Source organism: Dioscorea cayenensis, unplaced genomic scaffold (assembly GCF_009730915.1).
Source record: "Dioscorea cayenensis subsp. rotundata cultivar TDr96_F1 unplaced genomic scaffold, TDr96_F1_v2_PseudoChromosome.rev07_lg8_w22 25.fasta BLBR01001234.1, whole genome shotgun sequence".
In the NCBI taxonomy this organism is placed as follows: Eukaryota; Viridiplantae; Streptophyta; class Magnoliopsida; order Dioscoreales; family Dioscoreaceae; genus Dioscorea; species Dioscorea cayenensis.
This window is the reverse complement of record NW_024087625.1, coordinates 24,255-49,966: the sequence shown is the minus strand read 5'-3', so window position 1 is coordinate 49,966 and position 25,712 is coordinate 24,255. Positions and strand designations below refer to the sequence as shown.

The 25,712-nt window shown below is 33.7% G+C and overlaps 2 protein-coding genes across 2 annotated transcripts; both read right to left on the bottom strand.

Moving 5' to 3' along the window:
- Positions 1–1,027: 1,027 nt before the first annotated feature.
- LOC120255905 (GPN-loop GTPase 3-like) lies at positions 1,028–4,376 on the bottom strand. The gene is made up of 6 exons (XM_039263671.1): positions 4,330–4,376; positions 4,135–4,235; positions 3,948–4,042; positions 3,612–3,684; positions 1,182–1,273; positions 1,028–1,087 (listed from the first exon to the last, which is right to left on the bottom strand). Exons 1-6 carry the CDS (start codon positions 4,374–4,376, stop codon positions 1,028–1,030), a joined length of 468 nt encoding a protein of 155 aa, XP_039119605.1.
- A 9,183-nt stretch (positions 4,377–13,559) lies between these two features.
- LOC120255904 (leucine-rich repeat receptor-like serine/threonine-protein kinase BAM1) lies at positions 13,560–18,994 on the bottom strand. The gene is made up of 2 exons (XM_039263670.1): positions 15,949–18,994; positions 13,560–14,169 (listed from the first exon to the last, which is right to left on the bottom strand). Exons 1-2 carry the CDS (start codon positions 18,242–18,244, stop codon positions 13,760–13,762), a joined length of 2,706 nt encoding a protein of 901 aa, XP_039119604.1. The 5' UTR covers positions 18,245–18,994; the 3' UTR covers positions 13,560–13,759.
- Positions 18,995–25,712: the final 6,718 nt, after the last annotated feature.

The window sequence follows — 25,712 nt, the reverse complement described above, 5'->3', positions numbered from 1 at the left end:
ACTCCACAGTCTATTTCTTCTCAGAGTTGCTATCAAGCTCATTCTTCAACTGGAGTCTATTTCTTCTCAGAGTTGCTATCAAGCTTATTCTTCAACTGCAATGAGAAGTCATCATTCATAGCATTATCATCCCAATCATCCCACTCTACAAAATTTATGCAGAATGATGCTTACTTATTCCAAGCACCAAATTCAGAATAGCTAATTGTTTCTGATCATTACTTCATCATGAAAGCCAGTAACAATAAGTTAAATGGTTGCCAATAAATAATGTTCAGTTGATAGGCTTTGGATGCCAAGAACATCAAAAATTCAAAGTCATCTTCTTAACAAGCATGATATAATTGTCTGAAACTCAGGCCCCCGGTCAAACAACAAGAAAAGAAAAGGCAGGGTTGGTAAATTAAACCCATCTAACAAGGTTTGTAGGCATATAACTTGAGAGTATAGCTAACAACAATATCAACAATAATTATTATGAAACTCTATAAGTCAAAATGAGTCTCATTCAAAACTAAATCACCATTTACATTTTAGGCTAGAGAAGACTACAAAATTAATATAAACATGCATTTCAAACAATGCATGCTTAATCTCATGAACATTGAAAGAAAAGAGTGAACCTGCATTTATCTCATTCATTGCTCTGCGCACCGAGGGATCAGGTATTATGTCAACCATGAGAATCTGCAATATGTTGTAGCTATAGGCTCCCATCACTTGATACATTAATGGCACACAAGATTACTTGAGAGAGAGAGCTAATAGAAACTGGTGGTCTGCTAAAAACAAATAAACAGTATGTTACTAACATAAATCATAGGCAAAATATACACCTTATGGCCACCATCAATAGAAACATTGTTATAGAACAGAGGAAAGAAAAACACACTCAAAATATCATGACTGAGAAGTGAAATTATATTGTAAAACAGAGCATGATAGGATAGGAGAATTTGATATAATTGTAAGAGCAACCAAAGTTAAACAGCCAAATGTTAAAAGTTTGAAGAAAAGAATGGGACATTCATATGCATTGAAATGAACACACTTGACCATATAACAAACCAAGAGCATCAGTAAGTAACTGGTGAAGAATTCACACCAAAATAGAAACTGAATCAAACACTTTTGAAAATAAATAAGGGAGTAATAGCTAACCATAAGAATGAGTTAATTACCTTTTTAAGTTCCTCCAAGACGGCCTGTGCCACATCATTCTTCTGCTCAAAAAGCTCATCTAGAGTCATTCTAGGAACATGAGCCCGTACATCTACATTATTTTATGATGATGGTGGTCATGTCATGAGATATAAAGAGAAGCACAATAACAGGGTCATTTTCTTATATGAACATTAAAAAAAATACCATCAAAAACATATAAGCTTGAATCTGTTCTCTAGGGTTTTGCAACTCATAGAATGCATCATCAACATTTGCCTTGATAACTCGATATTGAATCGAGCAAACCATTTGCACAAAGACATTGTCCTGTACAATAATATAAATATGGTTCTCAAGCATGGAATGCAAAAATTCTTCTAGAAAACCTCAAGATATTGGCAATTACATCAATCCAGAAAAATTCAGTGGCATCAACCTCTTAAATCTTGCAGTGTTCAACTTTTCATACAATGATGACAACACAATTTGATTAAGAACCCTAATTTACCTCTCATAATACTAATGGAAAAAGAAACAAATTTATGCTCCTAATAAATTAAAACAAAAAAGCAGAAAAGAAAATATATGAGTTGATTAACATCTTCAAACAAATTGCAATGAAAAGAATGAAAGAGGGGTGAGCAAGCTAACCAAAGTACTCATGCACTCAAGCAAACATAGGCCACAATTGATGCACATGCCCCACAACCATTAATGCAGTATTAGCAATGAGATATCAACAAGTTGACATGCATCAATTACAAAGCATATACAGATATCACAAAAGCAAACCAATGATGGGCTTCAGTCCTTCATCGAGATGATACAACAAAGGATCACAAATAAAGATGTTGCAGGAAAACCATTACAGAAAAGCCAAACAATAGATAGCCAATTCCATGTTTTATACCGAAGTCTTTTATACCGAAGTCTTATTACTACTGAACACCATCTTATTACAACAAAAGTGAGTGCCAAAAATTTCATCCTTACATACCATTTTGGTAGTCTCCACCTGCTGTTAAAACTTTTAGACAACCCTTTGTAGACATATACCACCAAGTTCATACTATATATAATAAGCACAACTTTATTTAAACAACCACCTTTTGATTTGTAGAACAATATCTGCAATCGTTTAATTTCTTTTCATACATTGTAATAAATTAAGTAAGGATATCTTTATCCAATCCTTTGGCCTTATAAGATCAACGAACAAAACTTATCCAGGATACAGTGAGAAGTAATACAAAGAGACAAAGATGCAAACAAGTCAAGAAGATCCTTTGACAAACATCAACTATTAATGGAAAATAAAAAAATGGTAAAAAAGGGCAAATCACCTCAAAGATGCTCAAGAAAATGAAGAAACACAAAGACAAACACTTGAAACATACAAGCTAAGATCCACAATCAAGGAATGAACATCAAAGGATCTAGCCTTTCTCGTTCATTTCCAGTCAAATATCTAACTTGAGTGGCCCATCAAAAACATGTAGAAGACTGTTCAACAATACAATGTTTTGGAGAAAAGGGAATGAGTTATTATGTTGTAGCTAATTCCGCAGAATAGAAAATTCTCAGAATTAGCTTGCCAAAATCTCCAGTGTAAGAGGCAGCTTTTTGAACTCGAGCATACCAATAGATCCAAGACAAGATCCAAATAGCATTTCATTATCAATCTTCACTAACATTGATTATTAGTCTTTGACAACAAAAATTGCCGTAGAAGGGAAAGCAACTACTTCTGAAGCTTCATTCAATAATTCTAGTTTAAAAAAAAAATGTGAACAGAACACAGTAATATAGTCTTTTAGCCGAGACCCCTAATTCAACTAAAAAACTTGATTTTCATACAGAACACAAGTTACATTGAAGAATTTCTCTATGGTTCATATAGATTAAAGCAAAATGTACTTTATTATTGCTTGAAGTGCACTCTTGTTATGGATGAAACAATGAGTAAAAAGCAATTATTACGGTCTATTAGATTAGTAAAATAAAATCTAAGACTAATTATATCTGAAACTCACATGTCTTGGCATCAACGACTTTGGAATAACCCTGCCAAACAATAACAAAATACACATTAGCCCCAACTTTTAATGATACAAGCAAATAAATAATAAAGCAAATGTAGAAAGGTAAGTGCAAGGTACATACACTTGCATGGTCCAAAGTAAGCTTACTAGTTTTAAAATCATATTATATTGCCAATAAGAAACCTTGAGAACCATAAGATCTACCATAATCTAATAGAGGATTAAACATATTACGGAAATTCAATTGAAGAAGAACAAATTGGAAACTCAAAACATACAAGGATAATAATGTATGAAGTTCTATATGTGATCATTGAAAAATTCCACCCAATTGTCATTAACACAATGCAATAACAGGTCCATAAGTAATAAAAGTTTAAAACACAGGAATATTAAGAAAATAACCTGGGCAATAAAAAACAAGATAGTCATCATCCAAATAGTTATCCAGTTCTTCTGCCAACCAATCATCAAGATTCTCTTCAAGACGCATGGAGATGCTTTAAGGAATCCAATGTAACAAACAACTATGCAAACTAATCAGATATCTATGATTACACCAATTATCAAAAATCTCAATAATGAAAATAAGATTTCAACCCAACTCTATAATTAATATGAGTAAAGGAAAAAAGAAAGTATTACTGCTAAAGTTTCATATATGAAGGATCAAATATACAACTAGAATAGTCCATTTACAACCATTTACATTATTTAATCCAATAAAAATTCAGAGATTACACTAAAAGGATACTCCATGCAGTAAATAAGGCCACCATTACGGCCCAGGCCAAGTTCCTCCATAACATCATCCAAGGAAATAAGTTCCCTTATATCTGCACAAACATCGGAATATCATATAAAACTCATATAAACATTGGAGAACAAGGGGGAAAACACCAAGAACATGCTCAGAAGACAATATTACCCATAGCAACTGGATTATCAAAATATTTTGCAGCAAGATCAAGATTAAAAACTTCCCGAATAATATCAATGTGTTGATATAAGCTAGAGCAATAAGTTGACGACAACAAAACCAGTAATTTATCAGCCACCCTATCCATCTGAACTACAAATATTACAAATTTTCCAAGATAACATTAAAATAAAATCAATCACCTTGCCACTACTAGTAGTAGGACCAATAAAAAGTTGAGCATAACCCATGATCGTTCAAAGCCAGAAACTCCTTCACCAGTCAATGATCAAAGCAAAAGGTGAGATAATACAACATGCTAAACTTAAATCCATAGCACAACCTCCCTCTTAAATTATGCTAGCTGAATTTTTATCAGCACTCTAAATGCAAATCATGAAGCATATATATATATATATATTTGATTCACCATACTCTAGTTGGACTAGATATCTCTTTAACTTAACTCACTATTTTGTCGTGACGTGAATCCAATATGATAGATAGGATCGCAAATGAACATCTTTGACTCATTGGTTTAACAAAAAAATGCATTCAAAATCAGCAAATTAGTTTTGTTTCTTGAAGCCCCTATCTAGACAAACTATTCAAATTTATTTCTTAAGAAAATGCTTCCAAACTCCTCTTATTCATTTCTGACTTACTCACTGCCAAAACTTCTAATGCCCTAAAACCAAGATCCTACTACATTCTCAATTCTCATTTCTCATGTAATCTCACAAACGAGCAATTTATGCGCTCCCCTTCCAAGATCTAATCCAAGAAAATTTAATCAGCATGCTAATCACACTCCATATCCGATAAGGTGACCAAGCATTAATGCAAAAAGGTGAAGAATCATTCCACATCAACTGATGTGATCGAAACCCTAGAAACAAAGAGATAAAAGAGAGCATTACTTGAGTTACCGCAATCAACGAGGAAGAGCCGGTGATGTCGTCGCTATCGCTGTCACTGTCACCGTCGATGAGGTAGAACAGCGAGATTGGCTGAGAAAGATGATGGGATTTTCACCAACCCTAACTATGAAAAGGGTGTACAGTGAGGTTGGCTAAGTTTTTTTATAATATTTTAAGCACTTGTAGAGCCAGTTTCTTTAAACCAGTTCTAAAAGTAAGATATAATTTTTTAACCCCATTCATTAGAGCCGGTTTTAGAAAACTGGCTCTCCTTAGTCTACCTCTATAACTAGAAATTGGTGTAGTGCACCAAGATCACATTTTTCAGGACCCCATATCTCTATACTATATTTAGTAGAGTTGATTAAACTCTTCAGCTTTAGTCATTTTGCTTCTAAAATTACAAACATCTAGAAAAGGAAACCATAATTAATTTTGATCAAAACAATAACCGGAGAAAGCTATTTGGTATTAAACTTATGATTATTTCGTTCATGGCAAATATTTGAAGTTATTACATGTTCCAAGTTATCACACACACACACACACACACAAAAGCAAATTCCAAATCTCCATGACCTACACCTCAAAGTTACACCTCCAAAAGGCCTAAAACACCAAGAAATTATACCTCCAATAAGCCCAAGCTTAAGCTGAGAGTACAATTAGTTTGTTAGACAAAAAAAAATATGATTTAAAATAATTCCAAATTCGTTTTGTTAAAGGGACGTAACAAAAAATGATCAACTATTTTGATAATAGAGTGGCACAAAAAACATGTAATTCTCGGAAGTTTGTGTCAGAGGGCCCATATACATTAGGCCCATATTTGTTTCAAAACATTCTCACTAAAGTTTAGTACCACATTGCCTATTTACAAGAACTTCACCCACTTTATATATAGTACTATTTATTATTATTTAACCTTGCTTTAGTGGTTATGCTCTCTTACGCGCAGGTGCGCAGAGGGGTGCAAATTTTAGGGTTTGGATCCGAAAATTAACTTAAAAATTCAGAACTCACGTAGGTGCATGATGCGGACACGAATACACCAGGTTTATTAGGTGCAGTCACGCAATAGGTTTTTCCTTTTTTTACCCCTTTCATCTTATTTAATTTTTTGCGCCTTTCTGTCACGAACAGCTTTCCAGTTTCGCCGTGCCTCTTCACCTTTCGCCGTGACTCTTCGAGAACCGACTATTTTTTTAGTCTCTTCGTCTTCTGCGTCCCTCCGCCTTGGCGGCTGTCCGGAATTTATAAAACCTAACCCATCTGCAAATTGGATGATTGATTTTTCTTTTCTTCTTCATCATTTTCCTAATCTCAAATCTGAGCACTCGTTGATTCTCTGTTCTAGTGCGACACCAGAGAACCTAATTGTTGTATCCTGAGAGAACAACGCCGTCTGCATTTCCTGTCGCACCGCAAAAATGAGGCGAATTTGTTCTTAAGGACAGTGCGTTTGCACGCCTCAGTCATCTTGTTTTGTCATCCCGTTCTTTCTCCTGCTCCAACGATAAAATATTTTCCAACATTCTTAAGAACAAATGGAGAACGCGATGACCACCGCTAAGTCACTTCCTAACGTCTGAAAGATTGATCAATTCACTGGCACATTCTTCAAATGATGGCAGCAGAAGGTGTTCTCGGTGCTAGACATGTTTAACCTCACACATATTCTGACTAAAGCAAAGCCGGAGGCAACATCAAAAGCTTATGCAGAAACCTTGCCAATCTGGGAGAAAGGAAACAAGATCTGTCATCATACCATCCTCAACATACTCTCAAATGAACTGTAAGACATCTACTGCGATCTCAAGACAACAAAAGAAAACTGGGATTCAGCATAAGAAATACATAGTTAAAGATACCGGGAATCAAAAGTATGCAATAGGAAATTTATCTGATTTCCAAATGACTGAAGACAAGGATGTATCTTCCCAAATTCATGATTATCATGTTCTGGTCAATGATCTAAAAAATGAAGAAATCATCTTACCTGATGCATTCATTGCCGGCTTCCTCATTGAACATCTACCCAAATCTTGGAAACACTACAAAAACAACTTGAAGCATAAAAGGAAACTCATGACTCTTGAAGACATCATTGTACATATCTGAATTGAAGAGAAGAACCGTCAAAGGGATAATGCAGACAAGATCAAAGAATTCTCATCCAAGGCGAATCTTATTAAAGCAGGATCAAACAAAAGTCATAATTCCAATATGAATCCCAAGAAATTCAAAGGAACCAGAAATAAATTCAAAGGCTCTGTACAAAGATTCAACGGATATAAGAAGGACAGCTTCAAATTTAATCAGACTTTTCACACAAAAAGAAAAGGTGCATGTTATGTTTGTGGTAAACCAGGGCATTATGCATCTCAATATCACTACAAGAAAGAACCAAAGGAGACAATTGCTAAAGTCAACATAACCGAAGGAGGCAATGATGATGTCATAGCAGCTGTTGTTTCTCAAGCACTTATGGTGGCGGATGCAAAAGACTGGATCGTAGATTCTGGAGCCACGAGGCATATTTCTGCAGATAGGAATGCTTTCCAATCCTACACTCCTTTAGCCAAAGGTGAGGAACAAGTATTCATGCGAGATTCATCTCCTTCTCTGGTTCTTGGAAAAAGGAAGGTACTTCTAAAACTTACATCAGGAAAAACTTTATTTCTGAATGATGTGTTGCATGCCCCTGATCTTCGTGTTAATCTAGTATCTGTCTCACTGCTTGGAAAGGTTGGAATAAAAGTCGCCTTTGAGTCAGATAAATTAATAATGTCTAAATCTGGAATTCTAATCGGGAAGGGGTATTGTAGTCAAGGTTTATTTATTCTCAATGTACTCAATGTTAACAATGGAATTAAAGCATCCTCTTCTACTTACATGGTGAATTCAATTTATTTATGGCATGCTAGATTGGGACATGTGAATTTTTCATACATCAAGAAAATGAAAGAACTAGGCTTGATTCATAACATGATAGATTCCAATAAAATTGATAAATGTGAAATTTGTGTAGAATCTAAATCTACCAAAAAAGGTTGTAAGATTATTGAAAGGGAATCTAAATTACTAGGTTTAATTCATTCTGATTTAGGTGATTTAAAACATTCAATGACTAGAGGAGGAAAGAAATATTATATTACTTTTGTTGATGATTACTCTAGATACTGTTTTATACTTGCTTAGATCAAAGGATGAAGCATGTGAAATGTTTGTAAAATATAAAACTGAAGTTGAGAATCAACTAAATAAGAAAATCAAGACTTAGAACAGATAGAGGTGGAGAATATGAAGATAATATTTTGAAAACCTTTTGTGAAAACCATGGTATAATACATGAGACAACTCCCCCTTACTCACCTGCTTCTAATGGAATAGCTGAAAGGAAAAATAGAACTCTTAAGGATATGATCAATGAATGCTATGTTAATTAGTTCAGGCGCTCTTAATAATTTATGGGGAGAAGCCATTTTATCAACTTGTCATATTCAAAATAGAATTCCTTTTAAGAAAACTGGTAAAACTCCTTTTGAATTATGGAAAGGATATGCACCTAATTTAAAATATCTTAAGGTTTGGGGTTGCTTAGCAAAAGTATTATTACCTGATTCTAAAAAGAGGGAAATTGGTCCCAAAACTTTTGATTGTATGTTAATTGGATATGCTTTGAACAGTGTTGCATATAGATTCATGGTTGTTAAGAGTGACATTATGGAACCCAATACTATTGTGGAGTCTAAAAATGCAGATTTTTTCGAACATATTTTTCCTTTGAAATCACATGTTGGTAATATTGTACATTCACCACATATTTCTCCTAATACTGATTCTGCGAACACTGATAATTCTGAATTTGAATTAAGAAGAAGTAAAAGGACAAGAAAAAGAACATAGTTTTTGGAAATGACTTTCATTACATTTCTTGTGGAGGATGATCCTCAACCTTATTCTCAAGCTATCACCTCTATTGATGTTGTGTTTTGGAAAGAAGCTATTAATAGTGAATTAGAATCAATTTTATCTAATCATACTTGGGAATTAGTAGACCTTCCACCTGGTTCAAAAACTATAGGTTGCAAATGGATTTTTAAGAAAATATTAAACATGATGGGTCTATTGATAAATAGAAAGCTAGATTAGTATCTTTAGGATTTTCTCAAAAGAAAGACATTGACTACTTTGATACTTATACTCCTGTTACAAGAATTTCTTCAATTCGAATTTTAATTGCATTAGCTGCTATTAACAATTTAATTATTCATCAAATGGATGTTAAGACAGCCTTTTTAAATGGAAATCTCGAAGAAGAAATATATATGGATCAACCTGAAGGGTATGTGATTCCTAACAACAAGCATAAGGTATGCAAACTTATGAAATCTTTATATGGGCTCAAACAAGCACCAAAACAATGGCATGAAAAATTTAATCATGTTTTAGTTTCCAATGGTTATTTTATAAATGAATCTGTTAAATGTATCTACAACAAATTTTCTAACAATGTGGGTGTTAAAATTTGTTTATATGTAGATGACATGCTTATATTTGGTACTTCTCTAGAAATAGTAGTTGAGACAAAGAATTTTCTTTCATCTAAATTTGATATGAAGGACATATATAGGTGAAGCACATTTTATTCTTGGAATTAAAATTTCTAAATCAGATGATGGAATAATGCTTTCACAAGAAAATTATGTTGAAAAAATATTAAAGAAGTTTAATCAATTTAATTGCAAACCTGTCTCAACCCCATATGATAGTGTTTTTTATTTAAGGAAGAATAAAGGAGTTAGTATATCTCAAAATGAATATGCACAAGTAATTGGTAGTTTAATATATTTGATGAACTGTATTCGTCCTGACATTGCTTATGCAGTTTGCAGATTGAGCGGATACACACATAGTCCAAATAAGGATCATTGGATTGCCCTGATCAGGATATTAAAATATTTTAAAGGAACTATTAATTTTGGACTAATGTATTCTGATTTTCCTGTAGTATTTGAAGGGTATAGTGATGCTAACTGGATTTCAGGTTCAAATGAAACAAAGTCAACAAATGGATTCATTTTCACTTTAGGAGGGGATGCAGTGTATTGGAAGTCTTCAAAACAAACTTGCACAGCAAAATCAACAATGGAGTCAGAATTTGTTGCACTTGAGAAAACAGGCACTAAAGCAGAATGGATTAGGAATTTTCTCGCCGATGTTCCTCTTTGGATGAAACCAACCCCTTTGGTTTCAATTCATTATGATAGCATGGCTGCTATGTACAGAGCTAAGAATAAATCATATAATGGTAAGAGTAGGTATATACGTCTAAGACATAATATTGTTAGGCAATTGCTTGAAGATGGAGTGATATCACTAAACTATGTAAGATTAGAAGTAAATCTGGCTGATCCTTTAACTAAAGCACTAGGTAGCTAGAAAACTGGTGTATGAGACATCGAGGGGAATGGGATTGTTTCTTATAACAAAATTCAACAATGATAGTAACCCAACCTATGCAATTGGTAAATCCAAGAAATAGGTTCATATGGGTAAAAACAAGTCATTGGTTGTTTGGAGATACACTATCTATTTCTTATCCCTTCCTATAGTGTATAGTGTAATTGCAATGTAGAAAGGATGAATTTGATTCTTAATGAATTCCATAGTTCAATTTTGAATGGTGTATTTAATTGCAATTTTACACCTGATGGATTCACCTATATAAGTATGAAAGTGGGGCCGCTTTCTATGAAAAACTCAGGCAAGTTTTTCTTGAGCATTTATGAATTCCAGGCATTTGGCGCATGGCCGAAAGGTGCCAACCCCATTAGAGTTGCTCAGATTTCTAGAAGATAATGTGATTTATGAGACGAGTGATTTAACACAAGGAAATGCTGGTTCATAGAAATTTTATTTCACCAAGTTCCTGTAAGTCACTTCTTATATATTCTAGCAATTAGTTCATAGCCCACAAGGTACTAGTACTGATGCATTACTTTCATTTGTTCCCTTTCCTTTTTTTTAACTGTCTGAATATTTTGAAATGGGGTGGATTGTTAGAGGGCCCATATACATTAGGCCCATATTTGTTTCAAAACATTCCCACGAACAGCTTTCCAGTTTCGCCGTGCCTCTTCACCTTTCGCCGTGACTCTTCGAGAACCGGTCATTTTTTTGAGTCTCATTGATTTTTCTTATCTCCTTCATCTTTTCCCTAAATCTCAAATCTGAACACTCGTTGATTCTCTGTTCTGGTGCGCTACCAGAGAACCTGACTATTGTACCCTGGGAGAACAACGCCGTCTGCATTTCCTATCGCACTGCAAAAAGGAGGAGAATTTGTTCTTAAAGACAGTGCGTTTGCACGCCTCAGTCATCCTTTAATTTTCATCCCGTTCTTTCTCCTGCTCTAAAGACAAAATATTTTCCAACAGTTTGTTACACCTCCTGTTTAGCTAGCATAAGAATTTTACTATCCCAAACTAACTAATTGAAAATTTTTTTGTCTTTCAGGAGGTGATCTCTTGAAAATCTCTACCCACAAATATCTCAAGCCACAGCAGAGAGTGGTTGCCTTGATTACCAGTAAATCCAAATGTATTCAAATTAAATTAATTAGAAATGGGGAGTAGTGAACGCAAATATATCCTACATTTAAAAATAGAGACACTTCTTTCCATGATTTTCCCAACAAATAAATTAGAGTTATATTTTTATAAAATATTATATTAATATAACACTGAAATTTTGGATTTTACAGAGCAAGTCAACTCTTATAAATTTCAAACTGCTATTATTAATTCAGTACAGATAGTACAAAATGATTATAAGAATTTAGAGCCTACTTCTCAACAACATTGTTTTTTTTCTAGATAATATATGGACAAAATTGAAACCATATTTATATTAATTTAAAAAAACAGTATTTATGTAGAGTAAGCGGGAAAGATTTAGTCCATTAGTTGATCCTAGAAAATTTAGGAATAACAAATTGTTCTTATACAATATTGTGGCTCTAGTGTTTCTAAAACCGCATCACCAATGCTGGTAATACTACATCTCAGCTTCTCTAGTATAACCTAGCTGTTCTTCTGGATGGTGTCAAGGAGGTCTTGGAATCTGCTTTGAAGCTGAATTTTACTTCTTAATGAGCTGAAAAATTAATGCCCATCAACTTCTTCATCTAGTGAGCAGAAACAAAGGTCTTGATTAATTACTAACGCAAAACCTAATGACTAACATTTTTTTTTTCTGACAAAGATGACAAACGCCGCCCACAATGGGCTGTCAAGAGACAGACATGTACACAGATGCACCAATTATGGTGGCTTAACGATCCTTTAGAGATTTATTAACTTGGCCAGACATCACATGGGGACAATTATATTCCTACCATGTGCACGCCCAGGAGATATTTCAGAAACCAAACCAAGTTAATAAATCCCCCCTGTCCTGCTACTCTGGAGGGGAGGGAAACGACATTCTCCCACATAGGATCCATAAATAGTGAATAAACATTACCACTACAATATTTATATAGTATCTATAGTATATGTATAGTGCTGCCGACCCAGGGATTCGACTCTGAGTCAGCTCATTCACTATCCAAGTAACATATATCACTACACTAAGTAGTGGTTGTTAGGACTAACATTTTCAAATTATGATAATAAAAGGAGTAAACATATAAATTGAAAAAAGAAAGAAAGACTTAACAGGAAGATTTTGACATTTAGAGGGTCCTATTTAAAGAATTAAATTGTTTTTTTTAAAACTGAGTAAGAACTATGGTGTCTCTAAGAGGGTACATTAGCCTTGTAAAACACCTCAACCTTGGCCATAAACATTTCGTTCACAAATGGGCCCATTTTATTAATCTTTAATTTCTTAACAAATAGAGTTTTGTTTTTATATAAAAAAAAGTTTTTTTAAGAAATTTATATAAAAAGAAAAACACTGACTTTTTGGATATTTATAGGTAGGATCATCAGATTCATCACCTCTTATAAATTCCAAAGTGGTATGATTTTATTTGATTCGGTTAAAATGAAACAGCATGTTTCCATGAGTTTAGAGACGTACTCTTCACAATTATGGTATTAAAATTGCACCCAAGTACTGTGACATACATAACACAATGATTTTCTTTCCTTGCTCCATAAACGAAGGACATATTTTTGTTATGGAGGAATCAATATAATATAGTCATTAAGACAAGCCTTTTTAGTCACTCCATAACACACACAAACAAATTATAAATTAATCTGATCAAAATTAATGTTATCATTCAACAAAGAAAGGAGACATTCAAAACAAGAAATCAAACCAAAAGGATCATTCATACCACCCACAACCAAAAGCATGCATGCATGAGACCAATTATCAAACATACGAATGATGTTTAGACAAAGTGCAATGTAAAGTTTCATCCAATACTCATTATATGGCCTTCTTTGCATCACAAAGAGTTAGACAACATCATCAATCCATGTATCACTTTACTCATGTCAAAACCTAAAGTAATTAGTTAAATATTTTTTTCATGTCTCTTTTTTTTAACTTTAATAATAAAGAAAGAAGATTACTAGACACTCTTACATGTTATTAATTTCTCCCTAGAAATTACTCAAACCATTACATAAGAATTACTTATTAATCAATGATACATTATATATATATATATAATGAAATTCTCTAAACCCTAATCATGTTAAAAGGTCCGGAAAGAGCTTATAACAATGACTATCAATCTTCTGATGATCAGAAGACGAAGAAGAAGACGGAGATTGTTCTAATGTGGCGTGGCGATGGATCTCAGTAAGCATTTGCACCACCTCCCTCATCGTCGGCCTCTCCACACTATTCTCTTGAACACAAAGCATCGCGACGAAAAACACATGCATGGCTTCATCAATAGGCAATGTGCTCAATCTCGAATCAACAATCCTAGCAACATTATCTTTATTGCATGCTGTGGTTCGCTTAGCCCATTGTACTATATCAACTCCATCTCCGAACCCTCCAACCGGACGCCGTCCTGTGATGAGCTCCAAAAGCACTACTCCGTAACTGTATACATCGCTCTTTTCATCTACCTTTAGAGTATACGCGTATTCTGCATGTAAAAAATAAATATTATTATATATATATATTGTGTATATACATATATATAAAGGAAATATTCATTGCAATACAGTGTAAACCCTAGAAATGGAGAAATTAGGGGTTGAAGTGAAGGTTGTCAGGAGGAGGCGTCTTGTGTGGTGTGAGGGTGGCACGGAAGCAGAAAGGGGATCAGAATTGATGGGTCTACGTGCCGCTGACCAGGCTCTGACTTTATGGACCCCACTCTCATTCATTTTGATTTATTATGCCCACACCCTCCTTCTTACTTACTATTGCAGGTACTGTCCAGTGACTGTCTGAACACACTTCTCCATGTTGGAAAACAATTCTTTTGATATAATATATATAAGGACAAAAAAGAAAGAAAATATTCTTATAGGGACTTTGAAAGAGTTTTGCAAAGTTCTATGTGATATGCAAAATCAAGTCAATTGGTTAATAAATAATATAGCATAAGATAAAGCTGTGATCACGTGGTGCTTGAAGAGTTATATATTTACTATATATTGTGAAAATAAAGTAGAAAATATCATGAATTATTGTAGGGAAAAAAGGAAAACTTTTGATAGGGACTTTGAAATAATTGTGATCAAAGATTTGAAATCAAGGGCAGGGGTTAATAAATAATAAAACAGAAGGGAGGTTGTCTGGGATGTGGTACTTCAAGCTTTCAATTCTCATAGAAGTACTGTATAAAAAACAGTGGCATTTATTTATATATATATATATTTATTTATTTATTTATTTATTATTTAATAATTTTAAATATAGACTTAAATATATTATGATATACAAATACATATATAATTAAGTACTGGTTTATTATTATGTAAAATGAAATAGGAAAATTACTAAAAATATATAAAAAAATAAATAATGTAGTGCTTAAAGAAAAAAAATTCTTTCATTACAATATCTAAAATCAAGTTAAATAGTTAATAATTCTCATTTAAAAAAATAAAATCAGGTTGCCTAACATTACATTATAGACTATGAATTATTGATTTTTTTATCAAAAAAAAAAAATAAATTGAATGCCAGTTCATATAATATCTCATATTTAATTAAAAAAAATCAAATAATAAATTAAAATTAATAATTTTCTTATTAAGCTGCACTCTGACAACCTAAAGACCAAAGATTAATCAGCCAACTCTTTCTCTATAATTTTAAACTTTATTTAAATAAACACAATTTTTATGATTCAAATATTTATTTTGATTAATGTTAACTAAATTAAATTTTTTTAAAATTTTGACTCAAAAGATTTCTGAAACCCAAAAATTTTAAATCAGTTCCAATGATAAATTAACTTCTTTTAAAAAGAAAAAAATTTTAATTTTTTTTATACATAAAAAAAATTATATTTTCTTAATATAACAATCAAGTGAAATTAATCATTAAGCCTGTACGATCTCACTTAACTGATGATAAGAAAAATAATTTTTTTCAAACTAAGTAAAAATAATTTTCTGGCTAAAGCAATGCCAAACTTTTTTTTACTACAGACAATGTCAAACTTTAAAATCTTAACCTCAGTATCCTGCACCTGCCCCTGATCTGACTAGTCAGTCCTATACTAAATCTAAATCAAAACATAAAATCAAATCCATCAAACCCATGCTACTTTATAAAAATATATATATATATATTTTTAAAAAAAGAAAATATCAAAACTCAACCAAAACCTTCAGTAAAAATAAAATAAAATAAAATAAAAATAAAAATAAAAAGAAAAAAAGAAGAAGGAAAGAAGAAGAAAAAGTACCAGGAGCAATGTAGCCATATGATCCAGCAATAGCAGACATGCACTCGGAAACACCAGTGTCCTGCAGGAACAACTTAGCGAGGCCAAAGTCAGCTACATGAGCTTCAAACTCCGAATCCAACAATATATTATTCGATTTCACATCTCGATGCACGATCATCGGCTTACAGTCATGGTGCAGGTAACATAACCCTCGGCCTGCCTCTATCGCTATCCTGTACCTCCTGTCCCAACCCAAGAACCCTCCTCCTTTCCCATGCAACACCTCCCCCAAGCTCCCATTCCTCATGTACTCATACACCAGCACGTTCATCTCCGAATTCGAGCAAAACCCTAACAATCTCACTATGTTTCTGTGCCTGATGTTCGCCATCGTTTTCACCTCTGCTCTGAATCCATGGTCATGGCCGCTGGTGTTGAATCCTAGTAGTCTTTTCGCTGCGAATTCATGCCCGGTAGGTGTTCGACCGATGTACACCACCCCTGCGCCACCGCGCCCGATCACGTTGCAGTCTTTCATGCAGTCTAGCACGTCGGAGATGGTGAATTCTACTCTTTGGAATGTTGTCAGCTTCCAAACTCCCGCCTTGTTGCTGCTGTTGCTTCCCTGTTTGTATGCTCTGGCTTTGATTATGGCGGCGATGGCGAAGATCAGTGAGCATACGAGAAGACTGAGAGCAAACACTAGTTTGAAGTCCCCCGGGACGTGTTTTGTTGCTGTTGATGTTGTGCTGGTTGTTGTTGATCCGGTGGTTGTTGAGAATGCGGAGAAGTTGCAGGGGTTGTTCAGGATGTCGCCACATAGGCGAGGATTTCCGGCAAATGCAGAGGCATTGAAGTAAGAGAATTGGCCAGTGTCCGGCAGCCTGCCGGAGAAGTCATTGAAGGAGAAATCAGCGGAAGTCAGGCTCTTCATTCCGGCGATTGTTTTTGGTATAGACTGGCTCAAATGGTTTCTTGAAAGGTTCAAGTAGTTGAGTATTTCAATGGTTGATATCTCCGGTGGGATTTCGCCGGAGAGATTGTTCTGGCTGAGGTCTAAGTAAGTGAGCTGAGAACAATTGGAGATCTCTGGAGGGATTGAACCGGTGAGCAAGTTCCGGCTGAGATCGAGCTTTACGAGCTCGTGCAATTGCCCGATTGAAGCCGGCACGGCGCCTTCCAGATGGTTATCGGTCAGCAGCATTGTTTGCAGATAAGAAAGGAGTGAAATTGAGGAAGGTATAGCACCTGAAAGTTGATTGTTTGATAAGTTCAGTTGAGCTAACAAGCTTGAACTATCAGTGTTGTTGTTGCTTTCAGATAAAAGACCAGTCAAGTAGTTGTTCTGAAGTTCTAACAAGTAGAGCTTGGGCAAGTAAAGAAGACCAGAAGGAATGCTTCCATTGAGATAGTTTTGGCCCAGCCTCACCTTTGACAAGCTCAAACACTTGCCTAAGCTCTCAGGAATGGCGCCAAACAAGAAGTTGTTGAAAAGAATGAGCACTCTTAGCTTATTGGATGAACAGAGTGAGTCTGGGACAATACCAGTTAACTTGTTAGACGATAGGTCTAACAGCTCAATCTTGCCATTGTACCCAAGTTTCTCCGGGATAACACCAGTGAAGTTGTTCATGAACAGACCAAGAGTCTCCAAATTAGGCATGTCAGCGAGATACTCCGGCAATGAACCGTGAAGCCGGTTCATGAAAAGGTTGAGAAGGCGAAGCTCTCGGAGATTAGCAAGCTCTCCGGGGACTTCTCCAGTGAGTGCATTGTTGGAAAGATCAAGATACAATAAGCTTGTTAGATTGCCGATGGAAGAAGGGATGTTACCGGATAAGAGATTGGAGTGAAGGTAGAGTGTGTTGAGATTGATCAAGTTTCCCAAATGCCATGGAACCACACCATCAAGGCTGCATTTGGAAAGGTCTAGTGTGACTAAGCTCGATAATTTACCGAGCTCTGATGGAATGCCACCTTCAAAAGTGTTGTAGTAGCCGAGGGAGAGCTCAGTTAAACTCGATAAATTACCTAGCTCACTGGGGATTCTACCTCGAAGATCATTGCCTGCTAGTTGTAGATATTCCAAACTCCGCAAACTCCCATAGCTCGCTGGAATCACACCGTAGAAGTAGTTGCCTCCAAAGTCTAAGTACTGTAGTTTTGTCAATGATGCAACTCCTACAGGCAAAAGAGAAGTGAAATTGTTGTCATACGCATCAAACACTTGTAAGTTTTGCAATGAGGAGTAGTTCCAGTTGAGGTTGCCATTGAATTGGTTCATGGAGATGTTGAGATAAAGAAGATTAGGCATGTCGGAAAGCTCTATATTGCAGTCAAAGGCATTGTTGGAAAGAGAAAGGTTGAGGAGGGAAGAGAGGCCGGAGATGGAGAGGGTGGTGGATGTTGATGAGATATTGAGGTTGGATAGATTGAGAGAAATGACACGGCCATTGTTACAGTGAACACCAGACCAAGAACAGACAGAGTGAAGGTTGGAAGTGTCCCAAGAGGAGAAGGGATGAAGTTGGGGAGTGGAAGGTGGTTATAAGTGAAGACAAAGCAATGGCATCAGAAAGAAGAGTGGTAGTAGATGCTGAAACAGTGAGAGGAGAAGATAAAAGCAAGGTGAGGAGGGGAGGAAGAAGAAGAAGAAGAAGAGGTTTCATTTGTGGAAGTGAAGGGAGAGATAGAACTATAGAAGGTGGTTAGAAGAGGATGGAGGAGATATATGAGAGAAGAGAGAGAGGAAAAGGAAGGGGAATAATCTAGGAAGGTGCAAGGGAGTGAGATGATGAAGTGGGCCATGAGTACTGAAGAGAAGACTTGTCATTGAAGAGGAAGGGAAGAAGGATAAGGGAAGTAGTAGTATAGTAGTCTTTGTTTTCTCTCTGTTTTTGTTGATGGCAGAAGAAGAGGGGGACTTGTTTGTGTATTTATGTATTATTATTATTTTTTGTTCTTTTTCTTTTTTTGTTTATCTTTTATCTTTTTTAATCTTTTTCTTTTGTGGGTTGCTGTTTGCTTTGAGTAGGGAGAACAGAGGTTGGAATAAAGGGTAGTTTGAAAAGAGAGTGGGAGAGAGAGGGAAGGAGGGGTATGGATTGGGGATTGGATAAGGGAATTGTTGTTCCTTTTTATCATGGTTTTGGAATTTGTAGTTTTGTGTTACTTTGCTAGTTAATTAAAGGAGTAAAGTTAAATTTCATCATTTGAGTTCTAATTTATTTAATAAAAATTAATTTTTATTTAAATTTGTTTACATGAGATGTTGTTAATCCTTTACAAATTACCAGGCTTTGATAAACTTATAATAAATAAATGTATTTTGAATTTGTGAGGAGAAACTCAAGAAGAAGGGAACAAATAATATAAATAAATTAATTATTTTGTATTTATTTATTAGAGAAATGAGTGCTAAATTATTTATTTAAAAAGTACACTATTTTCAAAATAGGTTGTTGAAGATGGTAGAGAGGGAAAATAAATTTTAAGAAGGCAGTGGGAGAAGAAGGTATAGACTAATGAAAAGTTAGTTGAGATTATATGGTACTAATTAAGCATTAAATTTTAAAAAAATAGATCTAAATTTATTAAAAATAAATAATTAGCACCTCCAAAATTTTAAGACTTTGCAATTATTATTAAAAATAATTAAGGCTTCAAAATTAATGATGAGGTCTTTAAATTAAATTAGAAGACATAAAGCAATTGCTTTAATAGCTTTTCTCTTGAGCCCCTGAGTTTACTTTTGCTAATACTCAGTCTTGATAATTGAATATAAAAGTAAAACCATTAATCTTATTTAATCATATTCATCTGCAAAATACATCAATTTTTTAGAAAATAAATACTTAATTAAGAGTAAAATAAGATTTACTTATATCATGCCCAAATAACTTACAATTAATTAAAGTTGGTATTCCAAGATTTTGAGCTTAAATGAATATCATAAATAAGATTAAATTAAGTAACTCTTCTTGGAATTAATTTTTAGACTTTAAATTGATTAAAATAAACTATTATTTTATTATTCATATTCTATATTTTGATCAGGGAATCAAATTCCATATCATGTTTCTCACATTGATGACACATAAAGTGTGGGGAATAAATTGCATAATTGAAAGATTGATGCTTTCATTTTGAATTCCCTTTTCTTTAATTCATGTAAAATAAAAGTAGCCTTTTTTAATTTAAGAATAATTTGTCATCTCCAATACTTCCTTTTGTATTCAAATAAATGAAAGCATAAAACCTATTTTAATGTTGCATTAATGCAATTCAAGCTTGCAGGAGGAAGTATACATAAATTGTTTTTGAATAAAGTATACATAAATTGTTGACATAAGGGATTGTAGAATTTTAATATACAACGTACACTATATATATATACACTGTATATATATCATTAATGGGGAAGTTTTAATTAACTCAAAATTTATAAAAAATTCAAAATTTATAAAAATGCGATTCTCATGCTTTGTCATGAAATTTTAGATTCTCACTCTTTGTGAGTATCCATCATTTCAGTCCACATCATCTTATAAATCTAATATTATTGTACTCGGAAACTACTACTTTAATGCAAAGAAAATAAGTCACGCTCATTTATTAATTTGTTGTTATCTGTGATAATAATATGCATAGACTTTATAATTATTGCGTTTCAATGCCTTATAAATTATTTTAATAACATATTACCATAATAATATGGCAAAACTTGCTCACCCATTCCTAGATTTTGAGTAGATTTGAAAAAGTTGACAAATACAATTATATGTTTAAATCATATATATATATTCAGAAGAAACAATGAAAATCATTTTTAAAGATGAAAATGAATGAGAAGACAAGATGAAAAATAAAATAAAATATTTGGTTAGACTATATAAATTAAAAATAATTTTATGTACGTATATACTTCTCAAATGGAAAGTCGAGTATTTGATTCTCTTCTAATTTTTAATTGTATTGTTGAGACTTGAGACTTTTTTTCATATTTATTTATTTATTTAAACAAAGTGAATAAATCATAATTTTATTAAACAAAAGAAGCAAATACACAACTTATTTTTCTTCACATTTATTAATTTATATATAATTATGTACTTAATTATGTCATCACCATAGATCTACATTAATGGCAATTAAGGTCCTTCTCATTAACTAGAAGTATATCTACCTACTAAACACAAAAAGAGAATGAGAATGCGCATTTAAAAAATTATATAAAAATCATTATAATAATAACTGAATGTACTATACACACATTTAGTGGCAAATGGAATAAAAAGTTTGGTAGTAAATTTAATCCACTGAATGTACACATGCATTTGGATCAGTAACAAAGTAGAGAGAAGTGATTATGGGTGAATTATTATGTTCTGAAACTTCTTATAATATTCAACAAAAAAAAAGAAACAAATACAAGAGCTCAAACACACAACAAGGCACCATGCATGAGTGAATGATCATGTCCCTCTCCATATATACCATTGTATAAGAATATATGGTAATTATAGTGGCAATGATAACCATATTAATAATATATATATATATATATATACAAGTATATAGCTAGCTATGTTGTGGAGAGAGGAATCATTGTAGCTTTTGTCTGCTTTATTCCTTCTCTTTCATAGCCTTACAATGGAGGATAGGACCAAATGACCAATGACCATGCAAATGCAAATGCTCCATATTCTCTCACTCTTTTTCCTTTTGAGTCCTAAAGAGAAGGACCTCTCTCTCAAAAGCAAAGCAAAGGGATTAAGAGAGAGAGTGTGTGTTCTTGTTCTTTGATTGTGTTTGTGGGGTAGCCTTCCACTTCAAAAGATAATAAAAGAGAAGTTCATGGCCCCCTCATTCACATGGGAAAGAGTGCTCTTGTATCATATGACCTTGAATCTCTTTCTTTATCTCCCTCTCATTTCCCAAAGTTGAACTCTTTGCTTCTTTTGCTGCTTCTTCTTCCAACTCTCTCTTTTCCTGCTTTAGAGCTTTGTATGTTCATCAATGAGTAGTGAAGTTTATAAGTTACAATTCAATTTACTTCTCCTTCAAGGCTCACTTGAACTTGTAGTGCATGCATGGCCCCATAACTTTGTACATTATTATCTTCAAATATATATGTCTTGAGTATAGTGACTGAAAAATCTCAGTGGGTTGCATGCATGCCATGGATCCTTTGCTTTTCTTATTATCTTTTACCATGGAACTGCATGCTTTTTCTCAATTTATGACTTTGTTGTTGGACCCTCATCTTGTACCCTTTTTCCATTAATTTCATGTGAGCCAATCAATGTGGATGGCTTTCATGTAGATGAACTCATGAAGTATATATAAATATATTTATATATATTTATGATTTTAACTTAAATTAGACATCGAATAATTGAAAGCAAGCAACTTGCATGAACCAATCAAGTATCAGTGTACTGAGTTTCTTGTTACTTATTCTAAAAAAATCATTGCTCCAACTTCAATTATAATTGAGTTTCATTGTTGTGTTTTCAAAGGTGGCAAAGTTCTTACGTAACAAGTGCATCATGCATGCAAAGCAAATGAAACCATAATCTTAATTTACAGTGAATAATTGGGATCCAAAGTAGCATAAATCTAAAGTAGGCGATTGTAATGTACTAGATGAGAATCAAACATGTCCTAGATATAAATTAAATGTAATTTAAAGGATAATGAAGCAAGTAAAGAATGGGGACCAATTACCTACCAACCAAGACCAGTCCTGTGAAGAAGAATAAAGTTTTTTTGTTTTGCCCTTTTATTCTAAAAATTAAATAAAGGAATCAAAATCAAATCTCTGCATCAGATCATGAAAATATATTCATGTTCGTAACATGATCTTTACCTAATGAAAGACATGAAATATCAATAACGTTTGAATGATGTATAGCTAGCTAGAGTTGTAGTGATCCTTTTCTTTTAATTAGTGAAATAAAAAGCAATGCATGTAATTGCTATTCTAGTGCATTAAAGCAAATATGTATGAACATGGGAAGGCAAAAGAAAAGACAAAAAGAGAAAGAAGAGTCTCAAAGAGGAAGGCAAAGCAAACACAGCATTTTTTCCTCCTCCTCTTTAAGACCAAGAAGAGATATAAATGTTTAAAGAGAGAGAGAAAGAGAGGTCATGTTCTAAGCTTCAAGGACAAGTGAGTATCTTTGGAAGGTGCTATAACTCTCTCACTCTCTTTGCTTAGACAGTGAAAGACAAGAGATGGGAGAGAATCAAGTGCCAACTCATGAAGACTGTGATAAAGTGGCTCACTCTTTAAAAACTATAGCCATTCCATGCACAACTCCCAAGCTAGTTTGTATATATGATAATAAGTATAAGACTCTCAAGTTTGAATGCCAATAAAGCCTTTGAGCACTCACCTATTCTTTTGTGTTTTTAATTGTTCATATTTAATAACTTTTTCTTTTATTTAGTTATAAGAACTTGGAATACAAATCTCATCTTAAAAGTCCAACTTCAGATACACTGCATAATAAAAACAAAGAGCCCATGCATTGGTTGTTTTGTTGTTTCATGGATTTGATAAGACTACACAACGTTGGAAGTTATGTTGTCTAATTTTTGTATTTGTTTCTCTTATTACCAAGGGAGAATAAAGACATGTTGAGCATGATGAGCACTAGTTACTGCCTTTAAAGTTTAGTAGTCTCCATTGCCTTTTCTCTTCGTCCAAAATGATCTCTTTTAGACTAGGCAGTCTGCATAAACAGATATATATATATATATATATATCATGGAAATAAGAGTGGTCATTTTTGGACATCAAGATCATTAATGCATATGTTGGTTAGTCACAAGTACAAAATGATGGTCCTGTTGCTTAATCAAAGTCTTTTGAGATGATGTTTATATCTCTTTTTAAGAAAGCTCAAATATTGAGTGGTGAATAACTGATTAGGACTTGTAAAAAAGCAAGAGCTTATAACTTTTGATTATTTGGAATTATTGTGCTGAAAGAATAACATGGGTACTTTTCATTTATCTTCTTGATCTATGATTTGTGGGTTTTTATTACATTCATGCATCTCATTAAAATTAAGAACTATTAACGCAAAGTATATTTTTGAAAGAAATTTGAAACTAGTACTCATTAATTCCTAATTATTCTCATGATAAATAAAACTTAAGATTTAAATAAACTTTACTATCCATAACCATATAAAATTTTCCAATTATTAACAATGCCATCATGCTACATGAATCATTTTTAAAACTTTATTAACCTAGGAAGACTTATTCATGCTCTGTTTATATTATGCAGAGAAGGGTGGTGATACATAGATAGCATGCAAGCTTGACCCTAGTATTTTTTAATTGTTACAAACTTTAATTATGGCCATTAATGAATGAGTGGCTCCCATGGCTAATTAATGGTAATAGACCTTGGTAGGATCATCTACATTGTTGCATATATATTTTTTGATCAAGGATCTACATAGCTATGAAGTGGAATTCATATGAAAGAAAGGTCTTAGGCATCTAATTACCTTCGAAGAAGTGGAGAGAAAAGGTCCACCAACCCATTTTGTTTTCTTGTTAATATAAGCCTCATTGTATATGGATATATATGGTTGGAGGGATCCAAGAAAAGGTTCACGTTTGCTTGCACCTTTAGTGATATTCTATCATGGTTGATGGGAGATAGATTTGGCCTAGGATTATTTATTCATTTATTTTTAAATATTTAGTTTTGAAACAGTTGGAAAGAAGAGGCTTAAAAAAATGATGATAACATTGAGTAAAATTAATAAAATACTTTGAGAAAATAATTGAATGTAGTGTTTATTCATATATCCACGGCAACACACCAATACTAAGTGTTAAACTTCATATTTCATATCCAACATGGAGCTTTCATCTAAATAGATGATAGCTTTGACAATAAAATTAATGTTGTTGTTGATGTTTTTATTAAAGAAAAAAAAAGAAAGAAACATAGAGAAAGAACAAAACAGGAAAACAACAGAGACAAGGGAGAAACAACAGGAATAAGAAAGACAAAATTAAAAAACAAAGCCAGAATCTAAGAAGCTCTTCATTATCCAACGGGGAAGGTCACAACCATGGAGGAAAAGATTTAGCATTTGAAGATTCACTCCTTGGATAGCTAACTTGATTGCAGGGGTCATCCAAGCTTTGGGAATAACATGAATGGAAGGGTTGTTGGCCATATCAAGAAGAAATCTGAGATTGGAGGTCTGTGGATTAAAGCGTCAAGTGTCTGGGGAATCAATATTTTTGATTAATTATCTCCAGCGGAGCAGGGTTGACAATGAACATATGCTGGATATGAATATGAGGCCAACTCCCATTGCATGCATGTCAGCGTTAATGCCGGCATCGGCAGGGAAAGAGAGACATCCTACAAGGGAGACAACATAATTAGAATTGGAAATGAAGAAACCAGTCCAACTTACCTTGATGTTGGGATTCCAATTTGCATATGCGAAGAGAAATTGTCCATCGGCGCTGGAGAAGTTATTAAGTATGAGCTTCTTGCCTTAGTGGTCCATATTAATCTGAGAAAACTCATTTGTGTGAGCCAATGTTCTACAAATAATGGCGGGATAGTTTGGAAGAGTATTTTTGAAAATTGCGTCACAACAGGTCTTCCAAATGAACCAAGCACCTGCAGCAATTACTGAAATGATATACTTTGGATAGTTATAGTCAGTGAGCCAAGCTTTAGAGCTAAATCCATCAGGGAATGAATGGGTCTTATTGACTTTGGAGCTAATCTG